The 18998-nt window shown below is 37.4% G+C and overlaps 1 protein-coding gene and 1 non-coding gene across 7 annotated transcripts in view; both read left to right on the forward strand.

The window, feature by feature from the left end:
• Positions 1 to 18998, forward strand: part of MTA3 (metastasis associated 1 family member 3) — a 165041-nt gene that overhangs the window by 71552 nt on the left and 74491 nt on the right. For all 6 annotated transcript variants that reach the window (XR_009405297.1, XR_009405296.1, XR_009405298.1 and 3 more), the window contains exons 5-6: positions 7115 to 7178; positions 10860 to 10977. Coding sequence is in view for 3 of the 6 variants with exons in the window: in XM_059405539.1 (XP_059261522.1) it covers positions 7115 to 7178; positions 10860 to 10977 (182 nt within the window). In the remaining 3 variants the exon portion in view is untranslated. The remainder of the gene's footprint in view (positions 1 to 7114; positions 7179 to 10859; positions 10978 to 18998) is intronic.
• On the forward strand, positions 10100 to 10206 carry LOC132022898 (U6 spliceosomal RNA). The gene has a single exon (XR_009405787.1). It is a non-coding gene; the product is annotated as a U6 spliceosomal RNA (small nuclear RNA).

Raw genomic sequence — 18998 nt, forward strand, 5'->3', positions numbered from 1 at the left:
TAGGTAGTGATGCTAACATAGAACTCCCTTAAATTTGCTTACTCTCTTCAGATTAGCTATTAATATTAAAGGAACTTATTTTGGAATCTAAAAAAAGATTCTAATAAAAGGATTTTTCTTCCTGTACTAATTTTTATTATGCCAATGTTTTTATTTTAAGATGTTAGAATTTTGTGATTTTATTGCTGTTTGTAAACAAAATTTTAATTAGCCAAAAGAGTACTGTTGATGACTACAAGTAGTCCTGCTTAAGAAGCTAACACAAGAGGGGGCGCCTGTGGCTCAGTTTGTTAAGCATCTAGCTCTTGGTTTCAACTCAGGTTATGGTCTCGTGGGTCATGGGATCAAACCCCACATTGGGGGGAATGTGTACTCAGCAGGGAGTCTGCTTGAAGATTCTCTTCTTCTGCCCTTCCCTTGCTCACACTCTCATGCTCGCAGTCTCTCTAAAGTGAAATAAATCTAATAAAAAAAGGAAACTAACATAAGGAAGTTAATTACTTAGCATTCTTAAACTCATAGGATTGCCTAGTAGAAGAAAGAGGAAAAATACAGTGAGAGAAAAATCATACCACAATTTAACATTTTAAAGTCTACATGTTTAGCACACTTCTTCTAGAATGTTGTCTTTTTATGGTATAATCTTTACCTTGAAATGATTATCCTCTGTGGGTTGAAGTGTTTCCTTCTCTGACAAGAATCCCAGGGCAGAATGGGCTGGGTGAATCCCAGAATCCCACTGGGCTGGATGAAAGTATATACTACATGTTGTCCCAAGCTCTGGTGTTCCACATGGTTGTGAAAATGCCTGTGAGATTTTTTTGGTAATCAGAACAATTTGTCGTACTGTACTAGGAAAGAGGACCTTCCTGATACCTACTGACTTCTTTTGGACATTCCACTTTCTTGTAGCTATAAAAGGCAAAAGTGGGGGCACCGGGGTGGCTCAGTCGTTAAGCTTCTGCCTTTGGCTCAGGTCATGATGCTAACATCCTGGGATCGAGGCCCACATCGGGCTCCCTGCTCAGCAAGGAGGCCTGCTTCTCCCTCTCCCATTCCCCCTGCTTGTGTTCCCTCTTTTGCTGTATCTCTCTCTATCAAATAAATAAATAAAATCTTAAAAAAAAAAAAAAGGCAAAAGTGGTACCAAGAGAAGGATCTTTTTCCCCCTTGAATTCCTCTTTTACAGTTCATTTTGTATTTGTTATCAAATCTCCAGAATCATGGATTCAGGTTTTGTTGCTTTGGTTTTCTCCACATGCCACAGAGAGAATGAGCTTTCCAAAACATTACTTGTCATTTTTCTTTGTGGAATCCATTGATCTGGGGAGCCTGGGTGGCTCCGCGGGTAAGCCTTTGCTTTCAGCTCAGGTCATGATCTCAGGGTCCTGGGATCAAGCCCCACATCAGGCTCTCTGCTCAGCAGGGAGCCTGCTTCCTCCTCTGTTTCTGCTGCCTCTCTGCCCACTTGTGATCTCTTTCTCTCTCTCTGTTAAATAAATAAATAAAATCTTAAAAAAAAAAAAAAAAAGAATCCATTGATCTATCACATTAAACCCAGACTTCTCTTCTTGGCTTTTTATTTTTTTACCTTACCTACTCAAACACCTGTTCCAGGTTTTGTTTTGTTGGGCTTCTTTAATTTTTATTTCCTAACATCTGTTAAAGCAATATTAACAGAAAATGTATCTTTGAATAGAAATATTTAAAGTCCAGATTTCTTTCTCTCTTTTTGGTCCTTTTTATAGTCTGAAGATACAAAATCACTTTTGTTTTAGGGTCTTTCAGGTGTTTGTTTCTTAAGAAATGCGTAAGAAAACTGGTTCCAGGGCACCTGGGTGGCTCAGTCAGTTAAACCATCTGATTCGTGATTTTGGCTCAGGTCATGAGGCCTTGGGATAGGGCCCCACATTGGGCTCTGTGCTCAGCACAGACTCTGCTTCAGATTCTTTCTCCCTCTCCCTCCCACTCACTCCCTCTCTCAAATGAATAAAATCTTTAACTAAAGGAAGGGAGAGGGGGAGGGAGGGAGAAAGGAAGGAAGGGAGGGAGGGAAGGAAGCAGGGAGGGAAAGAAATACTGGTTCATCAGCTCTAGAGCAGAGGTTCTCAGCCAGGGACAGTTTTGTCTCCTGGGAGTCATTCAGCAAAGTCTGAACAGTTTTGGTCGACTCAGCTAGGTGTGGGGGTGCTACTATTGTCCAATGGGTCAATGCCAGGAATACTGTTAAACACCCTGTGTACATAGGACAGCCTGCCACAGCGAAGAATCCCCTGGCTTCCTATGTGAATAATGCTAAGGTTGAGAAAACTTGGTGCAGACTCATGGTAAATAATCTTTGCTTCTTGGTATCTGTATTTTTTTTTTTTAAAGATTTTATTTATTTATTTGACAGAGAGAAATCACAAGTAGTTGGAGAGGCAGGCAGAGAGAGAGAGAGGAGGAAGCAGGCTCCCTGCTGAGCAGAGAGCCCGATGCGGGACTCGATCCCAGGACCCTGAGATCATGACCCGAGCCGAAGGCAGCGGCTTAACCCACTGAGCCACCCAGGCGCCCCTTGGTATCTGTATTAATTATACAAATTTATACACTTTGTTTAATTAGGATCTCCCTTTTTACTTTAAATTTAAATTGTATTATTTTTAAAAGTCAAATATATGCATATAGTTATGTAATAATATCCAAGGCAGTCGTAAGCCTAGTTCCCCCTCCACAGGCATTTTCAGCTTTTCTGTGTGGCTTCTGTATTTACACCACTCTTACACTGCTACTGTTACTTTTTCAATTTTCTAAATCTCTACTCTCTCTTCTCTTTTCCTTTCCTTCATGTTCCCAATATATCACAGCATTTTTTTTAACTTAATAATCATTCATTGTATTTTATGAACATGTAAGGATTCCCCATGTATTCTTTCTTGTACAACCTTTTGTTTTTCCTTGAAGTTGATTGTTTTGCCATTCTTTTCGATTAGTCTTCTAAAATAGAAAAAATTCTTGGTCCTTGCTTATCTTGAAAATGTTTTCTGCACTTAGCCAGTGATTTGTTTAGGCATATAATTTTGCTTTGGAAATCATTTCATTCAGAATTTTGAATCTTTCTTTTAGTCCTATTTAACTGTGTTGCTGTTGTGAAATGTGATTTTCTGAAAGCATTTTGGATCTTTGAATTTCATTATTTTTTTGTTTGGTTGTCCATTGTATTCAGTGGATTAAATGCTATGTAAAACTGCCTATTCGCTGAATTTCTAATCACAGAACCTAGCATTGTTTTTATATGAGAAGCTGTTCAGAATCCTGAGCAACTGTAAGACTCATGCGGCCATTGAGAAAAATGCCTTTTTTAAAAAAGATTTATTGGGGCGCCTGGGTGGCTCAGTGGGTTAAAGCCTCTGCCTTTGGCTCTGGTCATGATTCCAGGGTCCTGGGTCGAGCCCTGCGTCGGGCTGTCTCCTCAGCGGGGAACCTGCTTCCCCCCCTCTCTCTGCCTGTCTCTCTGCCTACTTGTGGTCTCTGTCAAATAAATAAAATCTTTAAAAAATAAATAAATAAAAATTTAAAAAGATTTATTTAGGGACACCTGGGTGGTTCAGTCATTAAGTGTCTGCCTTCCACTTAGATCATCCCAGGGTTCTGGGATCAAGCCCCACATTGGGCTCCCTGCTCTGCAGGAAGCCTGCTTCTCCCTCTAGTACTCCCCTGCTCACCGGCTTGTGTTCCCTGTCTCGCTGTCAAATAAATAAAAAATAAAATAAAATAAGAAATGGAAGGAAATTATTTTTAAAAAGATTTATTTATTTATTTGAGAGAAAAGGGCGTGTGCAGTGTGTGGGCGAGTGTGTGGGAGGGGCAGAGGGAGAGGGAGAATCTCATACAGACTCTCCCTGTTGAGCCTGGATTCCTCTTGGGGAACTTGATCTCATCACCCTGAAATCATGACCTGAGCCGAAATCAGGAGTTGGATGCTTAACCCAAGTACCCAGAAAAATGCCTTTTTTTAGTTAAAAAAGAAAAATTCTTTCATTGAACAGGAAGAGGTTTAGTCAGACCCTGCATCTCTGTACTAGTGGCTTTCAAGTTCACTGTGCTTAACGCTCACCTGGTGATGCTTGTTTTCCATGTAGACTCCTTGATCCCTCCCCGAGGTACTTGGATTCAGTAAATCTGACTGAGGATCATCTGGTGATACTTATCAACCAAATGGATTTCTTGATCCCTCCCCAGGATATTTGGCCTCAGTGAGTCTGGTGTGGCACTAAGAAATTTGCATTTTCCTAAGTGAGGACCCTAGTCAAGCTGCAGTGCTATGAAACTGAGAGTCTTTAGGCAGTGGGGAAATGGATGCTCATTTCAACTTCCTCTTTTATTTATATGAATAGGGAGTGTCTTTAAATAAAAGAAATACATAATTTGTGTGCACATTTTTACGTGTGGTGTTTGAGTCTGTGGGATGATGCTGTTATCTGTTAAGCAGATAACAGACCGATCAGCACCTGCCCTTAGACATGAGACTGTGTTGTGTCGTAATTATTGATTCACTTGTCTGTCTGGGTCCCAGCACACTGCACAGCCTCTGAAGCAGGACAGAGGATGTTTTTAAAAACCTTTTTCAGTGATCTGTGGGAAAGTGTGTTGTCTCTGGAAATTCTGTGTTGCCATGTAGTTCCCTGTAGAAGAGTGGTATGAATAATGATACAGGCCTGCAGTGATCTTTCTTTGTATTAAGGTCTTTAATGAATTTTGTATTTATATCATCATCTTTGGATATCTTTATTCCTTAAGGGCTAAAGTGTGGTGGAAGAGAACAATTAGGGTCATTGCTTGAGATTCAGCATCGACCAACTGGGTTATCTATATAACAGTTTGCTAATAGTTCCTTTGCTTTGGTCTTAAAATTTGCCATATTTTTTTCTGTGAGCCAAGATTTGTTCAGCATAAAGGAAACCAGCACTTTAAGTCTCTTTTTAAACTACTTTTATCAACAACTCTTGGCGTGGTAGAACATGTGTTAATTATATATTCATATTTACTTCATAAAATAATTCTGACTCAACCTCCTGCTTTGTTAGCTGTTAGTATATGTACTTGAATATTTTAAGTATCAGATTTTCATTTTTAATTTGGCAGAAAATACGCAGCTACAGTAAAGAAAATTTAAAAATGAAGATCACCTATTATTTTTTCATCTTTGCGTAAAAGCTACATTCCTCCAAATAATTTATATTTTAGATTGGCTGGGTGTCATCATGTTGTATCTCTAAAACAGTATCTAATCAGCATTCCTATCTCTTAATGTAATTATGAAAATAATGGTTTGATGATTCTGTTTAAATCATCTTGTCATTTCAGACAGTGTAGAGGAGACTAATGCTGTATTGTTTGTATGAATTTTCAGTGTCAGTTAACCCTTAACATCCGAATGGCTCTTAAAGAAAGTGGTATCTATTAAAACAACATTCAGCTTCCATTAAAAACAAAAAACAAAAAACACCCAACTTAGAGAACTATAAAAACCCAGAATTTATTTCTTCTAAGTGATTAAGTATTAAATGTTGGAAATCCTGCTCTTTCAGCTGTTAGAGAGGCAAAAAAAGAAACTGAAGCCTATTTTTGGAAAGCCCATTTGGTCTGTAAGCACGCTGCATGCGTGGTGCAGACGTCCACAGGTCACAAAACTTCTGTGGCAGCTGTAGATGTGCAAACCTCAGCAGAGCAGTATCCCTGCCCGTAATTCTGTCCTTCCTAAGGGCCTGTCAGGTAATTGTTGACTGTGAGTGTTGTTATGTGCTCTGAAGTAATCATGTTAATTCTTCTTCAGTAATATGCATGAATAAAATTAGAAAAACCAAAACCTTTATAACTCTCACTAACCAAATTAGAGACTTGACAGGATAATATGGAAAGAACACATGCTCTCAGAAGTCTTTTGAAGTGATATTAACTAGAGCTGATTACCAGAAAAAGATGTTTTTATGAGGAGAAATTTTTTTAAATCTGAGGAATGTACATTTGCAAAATGTTTAGTTAACTGTGATTGTTGATCTGTGTGTGAGCATTCTGCATTTTATTTTGCTTTTGGTAATTTTTTCCTTTCCGTTGTTTTCCACTCTGATATTCCAACAGCCTGCTCTTCCAGCTTCCCATTCAACAGATATGTGATGCGTTTGGATTTTGCACGTCATTTTGTGGGTTGCAAGCAGTGACTTCTGTTTACAAAATCAAATGACATTATAACGTTTAAAAAAATATTTTGTGTGTCCTGACCAATTATCTATAATCTGTATCAAAAGTCTCCTGTCAAATTTGTGGCTCCACAGAATTTTTCACACTAGTGAGGATGATTATACACGTCTTTGTAATGAATGCCTCTACCTGGGTAACCTTAATTTTTCTCAAGTGTAGACAAGCCTTTCCTTCCCCCCCCCCTTTTTTTTAATAGACATTCATTTTCAAACTTACACCCAGGGCTATATGATCAAAGGTAAATGCCATCAGACTTCAAGTTCTGTATATCTGTAGATCTTTTATTTTGCCCTTTACTTTATAGCAGTATCTTTAAATTTTAACTAGGCTTTAGAGCAGTGTCAATAAAGGTAAGTTAGTTAATCTTGATATGAATGTGTATTATTTTTAGGTTCTCATATGCAGTGGCTACTTAAAAAAATTCAAAGATTATTTTACTTACTGGTTTGCACAGTGAAGTCTTATCTAAAGTCTTTGTATAAAATCGCCTCATATTAACTCTTTATAGATTCAGAAACTCACTTCTGATCAGAAGCTTTCATTGTACTCCTTTTTTTCTTTAATAATTAGGAAATACCTGTCAAGTGTTTTATATTATAAAGATTTACTGCCTAACACAGTTCCTTCCACAGGTTAGCCTTGCAGTAAATGTCTACAGACAGTCCTGTTTTTTGTTTTTGTTTTTGTTTTTAGGTTACGCAACACCAGGATTGTATAGCAAGTCTAAGTATGTACATATATGTATATTCCTAACTGCCATCTAGTTTCTTAGTATCAACTTTACATTCTGTGTATTCTTTATTTTGTATATGTCATCACTGTGAAGGTGATGTGGCTTTTCTTACATTTATCCACTTTTTCCCTCTCTCAACAGGGGAAAATGCAGTGTTGCCCTTCTGAATGAGACAGAGTCAGTATTATCATATCTTGATAAAGAGGTAATTCACAATTACACTTGTTTTGTGGTTTTTTCCCCCCTTGATTTCACACGAACCCCATACCTTTGAGTTTATTTTTTCTTGCACCAAGTCATTGCATTGGGAGAGCAGCATTATATAAAAGTATAATGGCTAGAATACATTTAGATAATTTGATTTTTCTGGTTAACTGAGATAACATTTGGCAAAAACTTCTGTGTCTGTTTTTTTTTTTTTTTTTTTTTTTGGTTGGTAATGAAAGGCTTTATACAGTATGATGATTTAGTTGATAGTCGAAGAACTGTTTTTGGCTTTATGAAATAAGTGACTTCTGTATACTTGGTACTCCTCCCTGTTTTTTTGTTTTTGTTGTTTTTCAAATAAACAGTTTTTCTTTTAGACTTTTTCCAGATGAGATCTTAACTCATGGTCTGCTTTCTTTCCTAAAATCCCAGTAAACTTTGTCAACTAAAAATGTTTCTGTAAACTTCATTAAGAAACATTTTAAACATTTTTTTAACAAGTTGAATGAGAGCATATGGTTCATTGGAGGAGGAGATTCCTCTAAACAGAATAGTCTACAGTGGGAAAATTTTTACTGTTAATGCTTTAGTATTTAACCTTTATAATTTCTTGGTGTTTTTATTTTCTCAAATCTTTATTTTTTGTATGTATGTGTGTGTGTATGTGTGTGTATATGTACTTACATGTGTGTATATGCTTTTAAACAATTAAAGGGGGGTACCTGTGTGACTCAGTCATTAAGCATTTACCTTCGGCTCAGGTCATGATACCAGGGTCCTGAGATGGAACCCCTCATTGGGCTCCCTGCTCATCGGGGAGCCTGCTTCTCCCTCTCCCACTTCCCCTGCTTGTGTTCCCTCTCTCACTGTGTCTGTCAAATAAATAAATAAAATCTTTAAAAAAAAAAAAAGAATTTAAAGCGTTATATTTTCTGTGAAAAAAACTTTTTTATTATACTTAAAATATTGCTTAAAATTTAAAAAGTACTTAAAATATACTTTAATAATTATACTTAATATATATACTTAACATGTTATACTTAAAATGTTGTCCCCTCATCTCAAATGAAGAATACATTACTGCAGAAGATCTTGCAGACAGGTAGAACTATTGTACATTAGAAAATCTAATAGAGAAAACTAAGAGAGAGTAAACACTCAAGGCAGAAACAAGATCGATAGTCTTTATAACTTCTACATGGGAAATTTAGAAAAGAATGTAGCAGTGTTTTTCAGTCAACATATGGATAACTGTATGGAGAAAGATAATGCTCAGAAATTAGCATTAGTTCATAAAAGCAGAAATAAAAGGAAGAAACACTGAGTACGTTTCAGTGTACTTTACTGGTGTATTTGGCTGTTAAGACAGTGTAATTTTTTAACTTCTAATTTTTAAAGAAGCATTATTTTTAAGTAATCTCCACACCCAACATGGGCCTTGAACCTACAACCATAGGATCAAGAGTCACATGCATGGTTCACTGATTGAGCCAGCCAGATGCCCCAACAGTGTGATTTTTTAAAAAGTGGTATTTTTGCCTTCTAATTTGTCGTTAGTAATTTCTGTGTGCTAAGGATTGTTGAAGCTGAAAATTTGCAAAGGACTTACTAGGATATTTTTCCTGTCCATTTGATTTTTAAGCACTTGGTCCTGTATCAATCTTTGGGAAAGGAACTGACGTCTCTGGCAGTGTATTTGAGGAAAACTTTTTTATTCAGAGAGCGCAGTTTAGTAAAAATAAAACTGCTTACGTTATATTCTTTTTTCAATTTGAAAAACACTTTATTCTTTTTTTTTTTTTTTTTTTTTTTTTACTTCTTTATCTGTTATAAGACCATCCTTGAGAAAATCTGCTTTTTAAAATATTGAAATTGGCATATTTGAGGATGGTAACTCAAGGGACAACTTTCTAATCACGATTTTTTATTTGTTGAAAAATTACATTTACATTTTAAACAATTTCCCATATCAGGCACGACATATAAATTTAAGGAATTTTTTTTTTCTTTTAGAGAGAGAGCGCATGTGAGGGAGCACAAGTAGGGGGAGGGGCATAGGGAGAGGGAAAGGGAGAGAGAATTTTAAATAGACTCCAGGCTTAGCACAGAGCCCAACATGGGGCTCCATCTTATGACCCTGAGATCATGACCTGAGCTAAAATCAAGAGTTGGTTGCTTAACTGATGGAGCCACCCAGGTGCCCCAAATTTAAGGGGTCTGAAGCAACCTGGGTGGCCCAAAATAATAATTTCATCTCATTTTACTGATAAGTATGGCAGAATCCTATTTTTACAGAATCCTATGCTGACATATTTTACAGAATAAAAGTGACCAGAGGTGTGTCCTCTTCTGAAGTCGATGGTGTGCCAGTGGCAGTAGCTTTAGTTCCCTACTAACACTCTTTGTTGCTCCTGTCTTCAGAGACACGTATTTCTGATTATGTATTGATCAACCTGTCAACCTATTAAGCAGGTTGATTTATATATTCTGCAGATTTTTCTTTTCCCTAGGTAGTACATTTATATGCGTAAATTGTCACATTGTTGTGTCTTCTTAGCAATTTTATTGTTTAAGCTTTTCTTCTGATAGTGACCCATGTCACCTTGTTTTGTTCTCTCCTTTCCCTTTATCACTGTCTGTACAATCCGAAAGGAGAAAGCTTTACAGTCTGGCAGGTATCTCTTACTCGCAGCCTGCTCACCAGGGTCGTGGTAAAATGCGGATGGTAGAAACAGGCCCCTCCAAGATAGAAAGCAGAGAGTCATGCAGTAGATGACCCCCAGAGTCCTCGCAAGGAGCAGGGACAAGACTTTCTAAGACATCTGGTGGTTTTGCGGAATTCAGCAAAGGCCTGGTGCTTGGTCATTTTATCCTTTAGGCTCAGTCAGTAGAGCCGGTTTGCATTCTAAAGGACCTCGGGTGCTGCCTTTGGCAGCACATACACTAAAATTGGAACGATACTGAGAAGATTAGCATGGTCTCTGTGCAATAATGACAGGCGAATTTGTGAAGAAAGGGGCAGGTGGGAAGGACCTTGGCAAGTTAGTGGGTATGCTGCTAGTGGTAGGTATAGTTATGTTTATATGCCTATTTATATGTAAATATGAGTGCTTCAGGATTTAAAGGAAAGCTGCAGAATTGGAATTAATAGATGTTTAAATAATACAATGTGACATTTTAATGAGTAAACTGCATTTAAGCTCAACTCTTCTAAACTTTATTTAATGTGAGATGTTATGCATTTTAACATATTGATAAAATGTGGACGGACACTTTAAAAGTAAGTGTGCCAGGTGTCCTCATTGTTCAGTATGGGCTTTCGAGATTGGAATGCGACTTCAGGAGTCTTACTTGACTTACAGCTTAGCTTTGCTAGCTTTCCAGAATCTTGTTTTAGAGCGGTTAAATGGTTTTCTTTTAGACTAAAACAAACAACAAAACCTGATAGTCTACCTTTATTGTAAGCTGTTTATTTTTGCTCGATTTAGTTTTACGCTATTTTACATGATGACAGTAACATCATTTTCTTCTTCAAGATATATGAATTTATCCACCAAAATGAAATCTTACTTACTTTCTGAAGTTTTATGGTTTCTTTATGGTGACATTGACCTTATTGCTGTATAAAAAGTAGAAGGAATTAAGTTTACCTAAAATTTTCTGTCATTTTTTTTTTCAGGACACCTTTTTCTACTCATTGGTCTATGACCCTTCAGTGAAAACACTGTTAGCTGACAAAGGTGAAATCAGAGTGGGGCCTAGATATCAAGCAGACATTCCAGAGATGCTCTTAGAAGGTATGTTTTCCTTCGGGTTTCAAGTCCTATGAAAACAAATAACGTCTTGAAACTCAAATATCCTTTTCCTCATCTGGGAAAGGAGACTTTTAGGCTGAAGTTTAAATGTTAAAAGTTCTTCCACTTGTAGAAATACAACAAATAGCAACAGAAAATAATTTGAGGAGTTGTTTATTTATTTTACATTTTTATGAGTTTTCTGGCTGTGTTTTCCTTTAATTTAATTTTATTATATTTTATTTTTTTAAGTAGACTCCATACCCAGTGTGTAGCACAACATGGGCCTTGAACTCACAACCCTGAAATCAAGAGGGTCTAACACTTAACCAGCTGAGCCACCAGCTGCCCTTATGCTTTTCCTTTTAAATGCAACTTTAAGAATGTTCTTAAACTTGTTGAACTTGTGTCTTAATGTGACACATCCATGCCTTGAGGTCCTGAAGGCCCCTAAGTCATCTGTTTGAGGTGGTCTGGAATCTAGTGAAGATTTTGGGATTTGGGCTAATCTGGGGTAGTGTATGTACTGGAGAGAGGATTCAGAGCTTTACATTTTAAAAACAACTTAGGACATAACTTCCTTTCTCCTCTTATAACTGTAAACTTAAAATCTTTACTTTCTGATTTTAAAAGTAAAACATTCTTCAGACATAGCAATGTATGATGTAGGAAACAAACCCCATCCCCTTTCCTTCATTGCAAATCCCCGTTTCACGCCTGTGGTTGTTTGGGGTGTATTCGCACTGGCCTGCCCCCAACTCCCAGGACTGGTCCAGGCCTGGCCGTGTTGCACGTGATCTCTGGAGCTGCTCTTCTCCATTCACAGTGTATCTTTCTTTAGCACCTTCTCACAGGAGTAATGTGACTTTTATTTTTTACAGTGACCCTGCAGGTCTTACATTTGCCCGGATGTACTATCATTCCCTCTTCCAGTCCCTATTGATAGATTGTTAGGTATTTACATTTTTCTGTGCTACACATTGATGCTGCTAGAAAACTTACACATATATTTGTGCTGTATAAATATTTGAGCATAACTTCTTGGAAGTGAGATGGTATATACATTTTACATACTGAAAATGCTCCTCTGCCCCTCCAAAACGCTGTGTTACTGTACGTTTGAAAGAACCAGGTGCTTTCGCCAACCCTGATTGTGAGGGATTTTTTTCACCTTCCATTCCCCCCACCCCACATTTTGATGTGTCATTGTCTTAGGGGTTTTTGTTTTGTTTTGAAGTTGAGATTATACTTGCCTTAGTTATTTTTAGCTCTCCTTCTTTAAATTTCTTGTGCTTTTTCTCCATGGTTATTTATCTTTTTATGTATTGGCAAGAATTCTTTGACTATTAAAGGTAAGTAAACACAGAAGTATTTACCTTTGTCTATAAATATTACAGATACCCTCCCCCCACATACACTTAATTATTTCATTAAAATTTTTCAATACTGATTTTAAATTTAAGTCATTAATATTTTTTGTCATACAGAAATTTAGAATTTATTAGTCTTTTCCTTTAAGGCATTTTATGATGTGCATTTTTCACAGAAAGGCCTCCACTTTTACTTTTGCCCTCTGATTACTTTTTTTTTTTTTAAATATTTTATTTATTTATTTGACAGACAGAGATCACAAGTAGGCAGAGAGGCAGGCAGAGAGAGAGAGAGGGAAGCAGGCTCCCCGCTGAGCAGAGAGCCCAATGCGGGGCTCGATCCCAGGACCCTGAGATCATGACCTGAGCCAAAAGCAGAGGCTTTAACCCACGGAGCCACCCCGGCGCCCCTGCCCTCTGATTATTAAAACATCTGAGTTTGGGGCACCTGGTGGCTCAGTGGGTTAAGCCTCTGCCTTGGGCGCAGATCATGATCTCAGGGTCCTGGGATTGAACCCTGCATGGAGCATTGGACTCTCTGCTCAGCGGCAAGCCTGCTCCCCACCACCCCCCACCTGCCCCTCTGCCTACTTGTGATCTCTATCTCTGTCAAATAAATAAATAAAATCTTAAAATAAAAAAAATCTGAGTTCTTCCAGGGTGCCTGGCTGGCTCAGAAGTGTGTGACTCATGATCTCAGGATTGTGGGTTCGAACCCCATGTTGGGTGTAGAGATTTTAAAATAAACTTTAAACAAAAATTAAATAAAACAAAGCAAGAGTTCTTCCATTGGTTCTTCTCCCTTTTTATCTTGCCATACTTCTAAAAAATGTACACAGAAAAGTTAAATCAACAGATACTTAAGATAGAGTTTGTGAACTGTAGTACACATTGGTGTCAGTAATGCCAGGCTACAGACATCTTTGTTCTCATGAACTTAAATACCAGGAAAGGTCAGTCAATAAAGATTAAGCTCAAAGGAAAGGACTCTGTGTCTGTGCTCACCTGTGTTTGGAAATGATTTTGAACAGACTGGGAGTAGTGAACCAGTTTATTATAGGTTCGAGAAATTATATTTAATTGGCATCCTTATCTGTGTAAATCAACTTATCTTCCAGAAGTAGTTTTTATGTTTTTAGTCCTTAATGTTTGATGTTAGACTTATATCACCATACGTAAGTATTCACTAAATATTATTTTATTTTTAAAAACTTGATTTTTAAATTTCACAAACACTGTAATGCAAATAATGGATTATTTTGCACTCCAGATATAAGTGGCAAAGTAGATTTGCTGAGTCATAGGGCTTGTGTGTTTAAAATTTTATACAAAATGCCAAATTGTCTTCCAGGTAGTCATTTACAGGTGAGTAGTCATTTATAGGTGGTTTGTTTTTTTTTTTTAAGATTTCATTTATTTATTTGACAGACAGAGATCACAAGTAGGCAGAGAGGCAGGCAGAGAGAGAGGAAGGGAAGCAGGCTCCCTGCTGATCAAAGAGGCCATCGCAGAGCTCGATCCCAGGACCCTGGGATCATGACCTGAGCCGAAGGCAGAGGCTTAACCCACTGAGCTACCCAGGTGCCCCTACAGGTGGGGTTTTTTTTTCTCTTGTTTTAATTAAGGTGTAATTTATATGTCGTACATCCCATGCTTTTTAGTGTACAGTTCTGTACAGAAGTGTATGTTCCCAGTGAGATAGTTCACCAAGTCCATCTGTGCACAGACCAAATGCCAGCAAGGTCCCTTGTGCCCATGTGTGTATGGCACCCAGCCCAAATCCTGCATCCCCTAAGCAGCCTTTGTCACTCTTCCCTGAACGCTCATCCCTCCCATCTTTGAACTGTGCAGATGTTATCTTTTATACTATTTTTTGTTATTTGACTTTAGAAATTTTAAAATCAACACCTGAGCTGTTGATTGTATGGTTTTCCCTTAAACACTGAGCATAAGCCTTGATGTATAGAAAGCCTGGAATGTTTTTTTAAAGATTTTATTTTATTTTTAAATTATTTTTATTAATATATAATATATTATTTGCTCCAGGGGTACAGGTCTGTGAAGCCTGGAAATTTTTGAGTATTGCTCATGGATAAATGCTAAACCAAGTAATGAAGTTGGTATGTTTCAAGTAACGGTGGGCAGAAGAATCAGATCATAGAATCTCACAAAATCCCATTTATCTGGAAGACTGTTTAAATAAGGTATTTATGGGGTACCTGGGTAGCTCAGTCGTTAAATGTCTGCCTTCAGCTCAGGGCATGATCCCAGGGTTCTAGGATCGAGCCCCACATGGGGCTCCCTGCTTAGCGGGTAGACTGCTTCTACCTCTCCTACTCCTCCTGCTTGTGTGTTCCCTCTCTTACTGTGTCTCTTTCTGTCAAATAAATAAATAAAATATTTTAAAATAAATAAATAAATGAATGAATGAATATGGTATTTACCCCTGAAAAGTGTTAAAGCTACGTAATTTGGAAAGCATATCTCCCAAAATTTTTAAAAGATGATTTTAGGAAACAAAATGATACATGAAATGTAAAAATTTATTCTGCAGTTCCCAAAACAGACTTGAAGTTCTTCTGGGTGAGAGGAATGATTCTTAACAGCTTGTGGCATTTGGGGAGTTACCTGACAAAAGCATACTTTGTATTTAGAAAATGTGATTGAGTATTCATTTACTGTAATAGCTCTTTTATAGTTCTTTAACAAGTATTAATTACCTTTAACATAGTGTTTCTCCTGGCAGTCTTCTGGGTGGGTGGTTTATAAACTTTATTTAGGTAATAGAACACTTTCTTCTAATGAAACACTACACAGTATGACCTTAAATAAAATAAGAAAAGCATGGGACTCCTGGGTGGCTCAGTGGGTTAAGCCGCTGCCTTCGGCTCAGGTCATGATCTCATGGTCCTGGGATCGAGCCCCGCATCGGGCTCTCTGCTCAGCAGGGAGCCTGCTTTCCTCTCTCTCTCTCTCTCTCTCTGCCTGCCTCTCCATCTACTTGTGATTTCTCTCTGTAAAAAGTAAATAAATAAAATCTTAAAAAAAAAAAAATTAAAAAATTAAAAAAAAATAAAATAAGAAAAGCAGCTTGTTGTGGGTGAGGTAGAAGAGAAGGCCCCATTGGATCTCCCGAGATACCCCAGTGAGCCTTAGGGTTAAGAGAAGGACACACTGAAGGCTGCTGTTCAGTACTTCACTCTTAGAGTCCTGTCTCTTCAGCACAGAGAGAAGCCACTCAGAAGTGCGTAGGATGAAGTCCCTTTGCAGCATAGCATAACAATGGCACTCCACTAGATTCCTGTTACAAGTAATAGGAATTGTGGTAGAAAATGCAATTATACTGAAATCAAAAAGTAGTAGTTCCTCAGATCATCCCTCTTTGTCCACTGTCCAACAGCATGACTAATTTAATATGTTCTCCCTGTTTGTTACCTATCATATTGAGATTCATGAAATTGTATTCAGTCTTTAATTGTGTGACAGATCCAAGTTTATCTCTCTTATCACATGCTTTATGGTAGGGTAAGTTTCCCCTCATTGTTCTTAAAATTTCTTGTGGGGGGGGGGCGGGTGGGGAGGTGTCTCATCTCAGAGACATTTTTCCGACTGTTAATCATTTTTTAATCAGTTAGTCAAATACTTCCTTCCCGGATTTCATTAGAATTCTGATTGAAATTGTATTAATATTTTCTATTACTTTGGGAGGTGACTGGTCATTTCATAATATTGAGTCGTTCCTATGGGTCTGTGGGGGTCCGTTTTGAGGTTTTTATTCTGTCTGACTGGTTTGTTTGTTAATGTTCTAGGAACTCACTGGTTTAATTATAGCGACTTGGTATGTGTGGTAATACCTGGGGAGGCTAATCCTCCTCTTATTTTTCCGAATAAACTTTATTATCAGCTTGAATCTTCCTTACTGTGTTTATTGGCATTTCAGTTAATTTTTAAGTTAATTTAGGGAGAACAGACTTTTGATGGCTTTGAAAAATCTTAATTAAAACAAGGGATGTCTTTTTCTTTATTCAAGGCTACTTCTGGATCTTGTGATTTTTTTTTTTTTTTTTTTTAGTATAGATTCAGTCATATAGATTTTAGACATTTCTTGTTAAGTTTATTTTTAAGTTTATAATTGTTAGCTGGAAGTATTCATTTTCAACAAAGAAAAACACCATATTTTTCATCATAAATGAAGAAGTCACTTTGGATTCCTATTTCAGCCTAAAGCAGTTAGCATATCCAACATGTTTCATTTCACTTGTAATCAGGCAACTAATTAGATGGCAAGATCTAAAGAACCCCCTTCTGTTTTGTAATTAATATATTTTCAGGGGAGACTGGTGTAGGGTGGCAAATAGGTCACCAACAGTTAAACCACTCTTGGAAAACATGGACATTACCATCATAGAAATTCCTATTGTAGCTAGTACCTGTTTGCAGGGAAGTGAAATAGTAGAAAATATCATACTCAAGAACAGCTATTTAGGACTTGTTGCACTTTGGGTTTACTAAGCCTTTTGATACTCTTGAGTGGGTACGTTTTGACCAGTGTGGCAGATTCCAATTTGCACTGGCGTGGAATGTAGAACTTGAATTACTGAGTGGGTGGCAGCATCCGCACCATGGCAGAACATATGACAGGCTCTCTTTGTTTGTGAATGTGTCTTGATGGATTCTAAGACATTGTTGTGGCATTTGTCTAGCTAGTGAATAAATCTTTTTATAGCTTCAGAATTTTTAAATTTACTTATGGCTATCCACCATCTAACAAACTCTTGAGATCTGGAAAGATCGGTATATAGTTTGCAAAAAGAAGGTGAAAGTTTCTTTGAAATTTTAAATCTTTTACTGAGTTTGAATAAACCACCTAGAGAACTTTTCCATTGAAAAAGATGTGCTCTTGGGGAGTTTTGCTTTATTTCTTCACTGTATCATTTCACTGTAATACTGAAATCTTAAGAAAAGTCCATTTATGTATTAAATTAAAATTTGTAACTGCAGAAAAGTATTATAGCATTAATAAACTAAAATGACTGGATTTACATATTTGTGTAGAACCTGGCAGTAATCAGTTTAGCTGAGTAACGTGGGGAAAGCTAACTCCTTGAAGTTCCCATTTTCTCCTCCTTAATGGTAGTATATGTGCACACATCCTAGTGCTGTGAGGATCCTATGAAGTAATTCTGTAAAGCATTTCGCATGGCTCCTGACTGTCTCTGTTCACTGTTGCAGTTGCTTCTCCCCTGACCCCCACTGCCTACTGCTACTGATTAAATAACTCTTGGGGATTTGGGGAGGTAGCTGTCTTTGAGAATTAAGGAATTAAAGTAGTATAGTCTCTTCTGCTATCATACTCACTTTTTTTGAAACTTGAATTTGTTCATCTGCAGTTGATAAATAGGGAAATATCAGTATAGTGTGGAAGTTGGGTCAATTTATAGGAGACTTTTCCCAGCGATTGGGGAAGCCAGTATTCTTACAGATAAAAAGAGATGAAGAGAAAAAAGATGGAAATTCAAATAAAATCTTAAAAAAAAAAAAAAAGATGGAAATTCTACAAGAAGGGCTTTCCTCTAGAGCAAGTAATGGCTGGTTTAGTGGCCTCAAAATCTGTGGCATTTTCCATTATAGTGAAACTATATGGGGAAGCTCAAGAGTTACAGATAAAGGGGGTTGGAAGATATTTCACCTGGCGTTTAAGAGGAAACCTACACCCGTTGTGTTTTTTGTTTTGTGTTTTGTTTTTTAATTTTATAGGAACTGTATACACTGATCTACATCTCAGTGGAAGAGGTGTGAGTCCGGGGTTTAAGGAGATAAAGGGTCGACCAATGTTTGGTTTTGTTGAAAATGGCAGTAGAGAGTTAACTGGGCTAGTATTCTTATTAGTGAATATTACTTTTTTTAATACTCTGGTTACCAAGTTTAATAGAGTTTCAAAGGTTTTTTTTTTTTTCCATAAACCCCATTTTTTTAAGTGTGTAATTTTGGAGATTATGCTTTTCAACAACATGGTGGATGTTAACTAACTTAAAAACACCAGCCTATAACTATTAGGTGTAAGCTGGTATTGATTGCAGCCATGTAGAACAGTAATTCTCAACCCAGGGGCAGGAGACATTAGACAGTGTCTGTAGACATTTTTGGTTGTCAGAGCTGGTGGAGGGAGTGGAGTTAGGGGGGTAGGGCACAGATGCTAGTGAGTCGAGGGACCAGGGATGCTGCTGATCATCCTGTAACACACAGAACAGACCCCTATAACAAAGAGTTACTCAGCCCTAAGTATTGATAGTGCTGAGGTTGAGAAATCTGCAGTAAGGGCTCTTGGGAAATAGTAAACAGTAAATGCTCTTTTTGTGTTAATATTTATGTTATTATAATAATACTTAATTCTGAAATATAAATTATTCTGTGATCTAGTCTCTTTCTATGCTTTTGATTATTTTTGTGCCAGGGCAGCATTGTTTATAGATTTTGCTAGATAATATAATCCCACCCGGTTTAGTTAGTTCTTTTCTTCTTCTTCTTTTTTATAAGATTGTATTTATTTGACAGAGAGAGACACAGTGAGAGAAGGAACACAAGCAGGGGGCGTGGGAAAGGGAGAAGCAGACTTCCCACCAAGCAGGCACTCGATGTGGCACTCGGTCCCAG

This window comes from Mustela nigripes, chromosome 7 (genome assembly GCF_022355385.1).
Source record: "Mustela nigripes isolate SB6536 chromosome 7, MUSNIG.SB6536, whole genome shotgun sequence".
NCBI lineage: Eukaryota > Metazoa > Chordata > Mammalia > Carnivora > Mustelidae > Mustela > Mustela nigripes.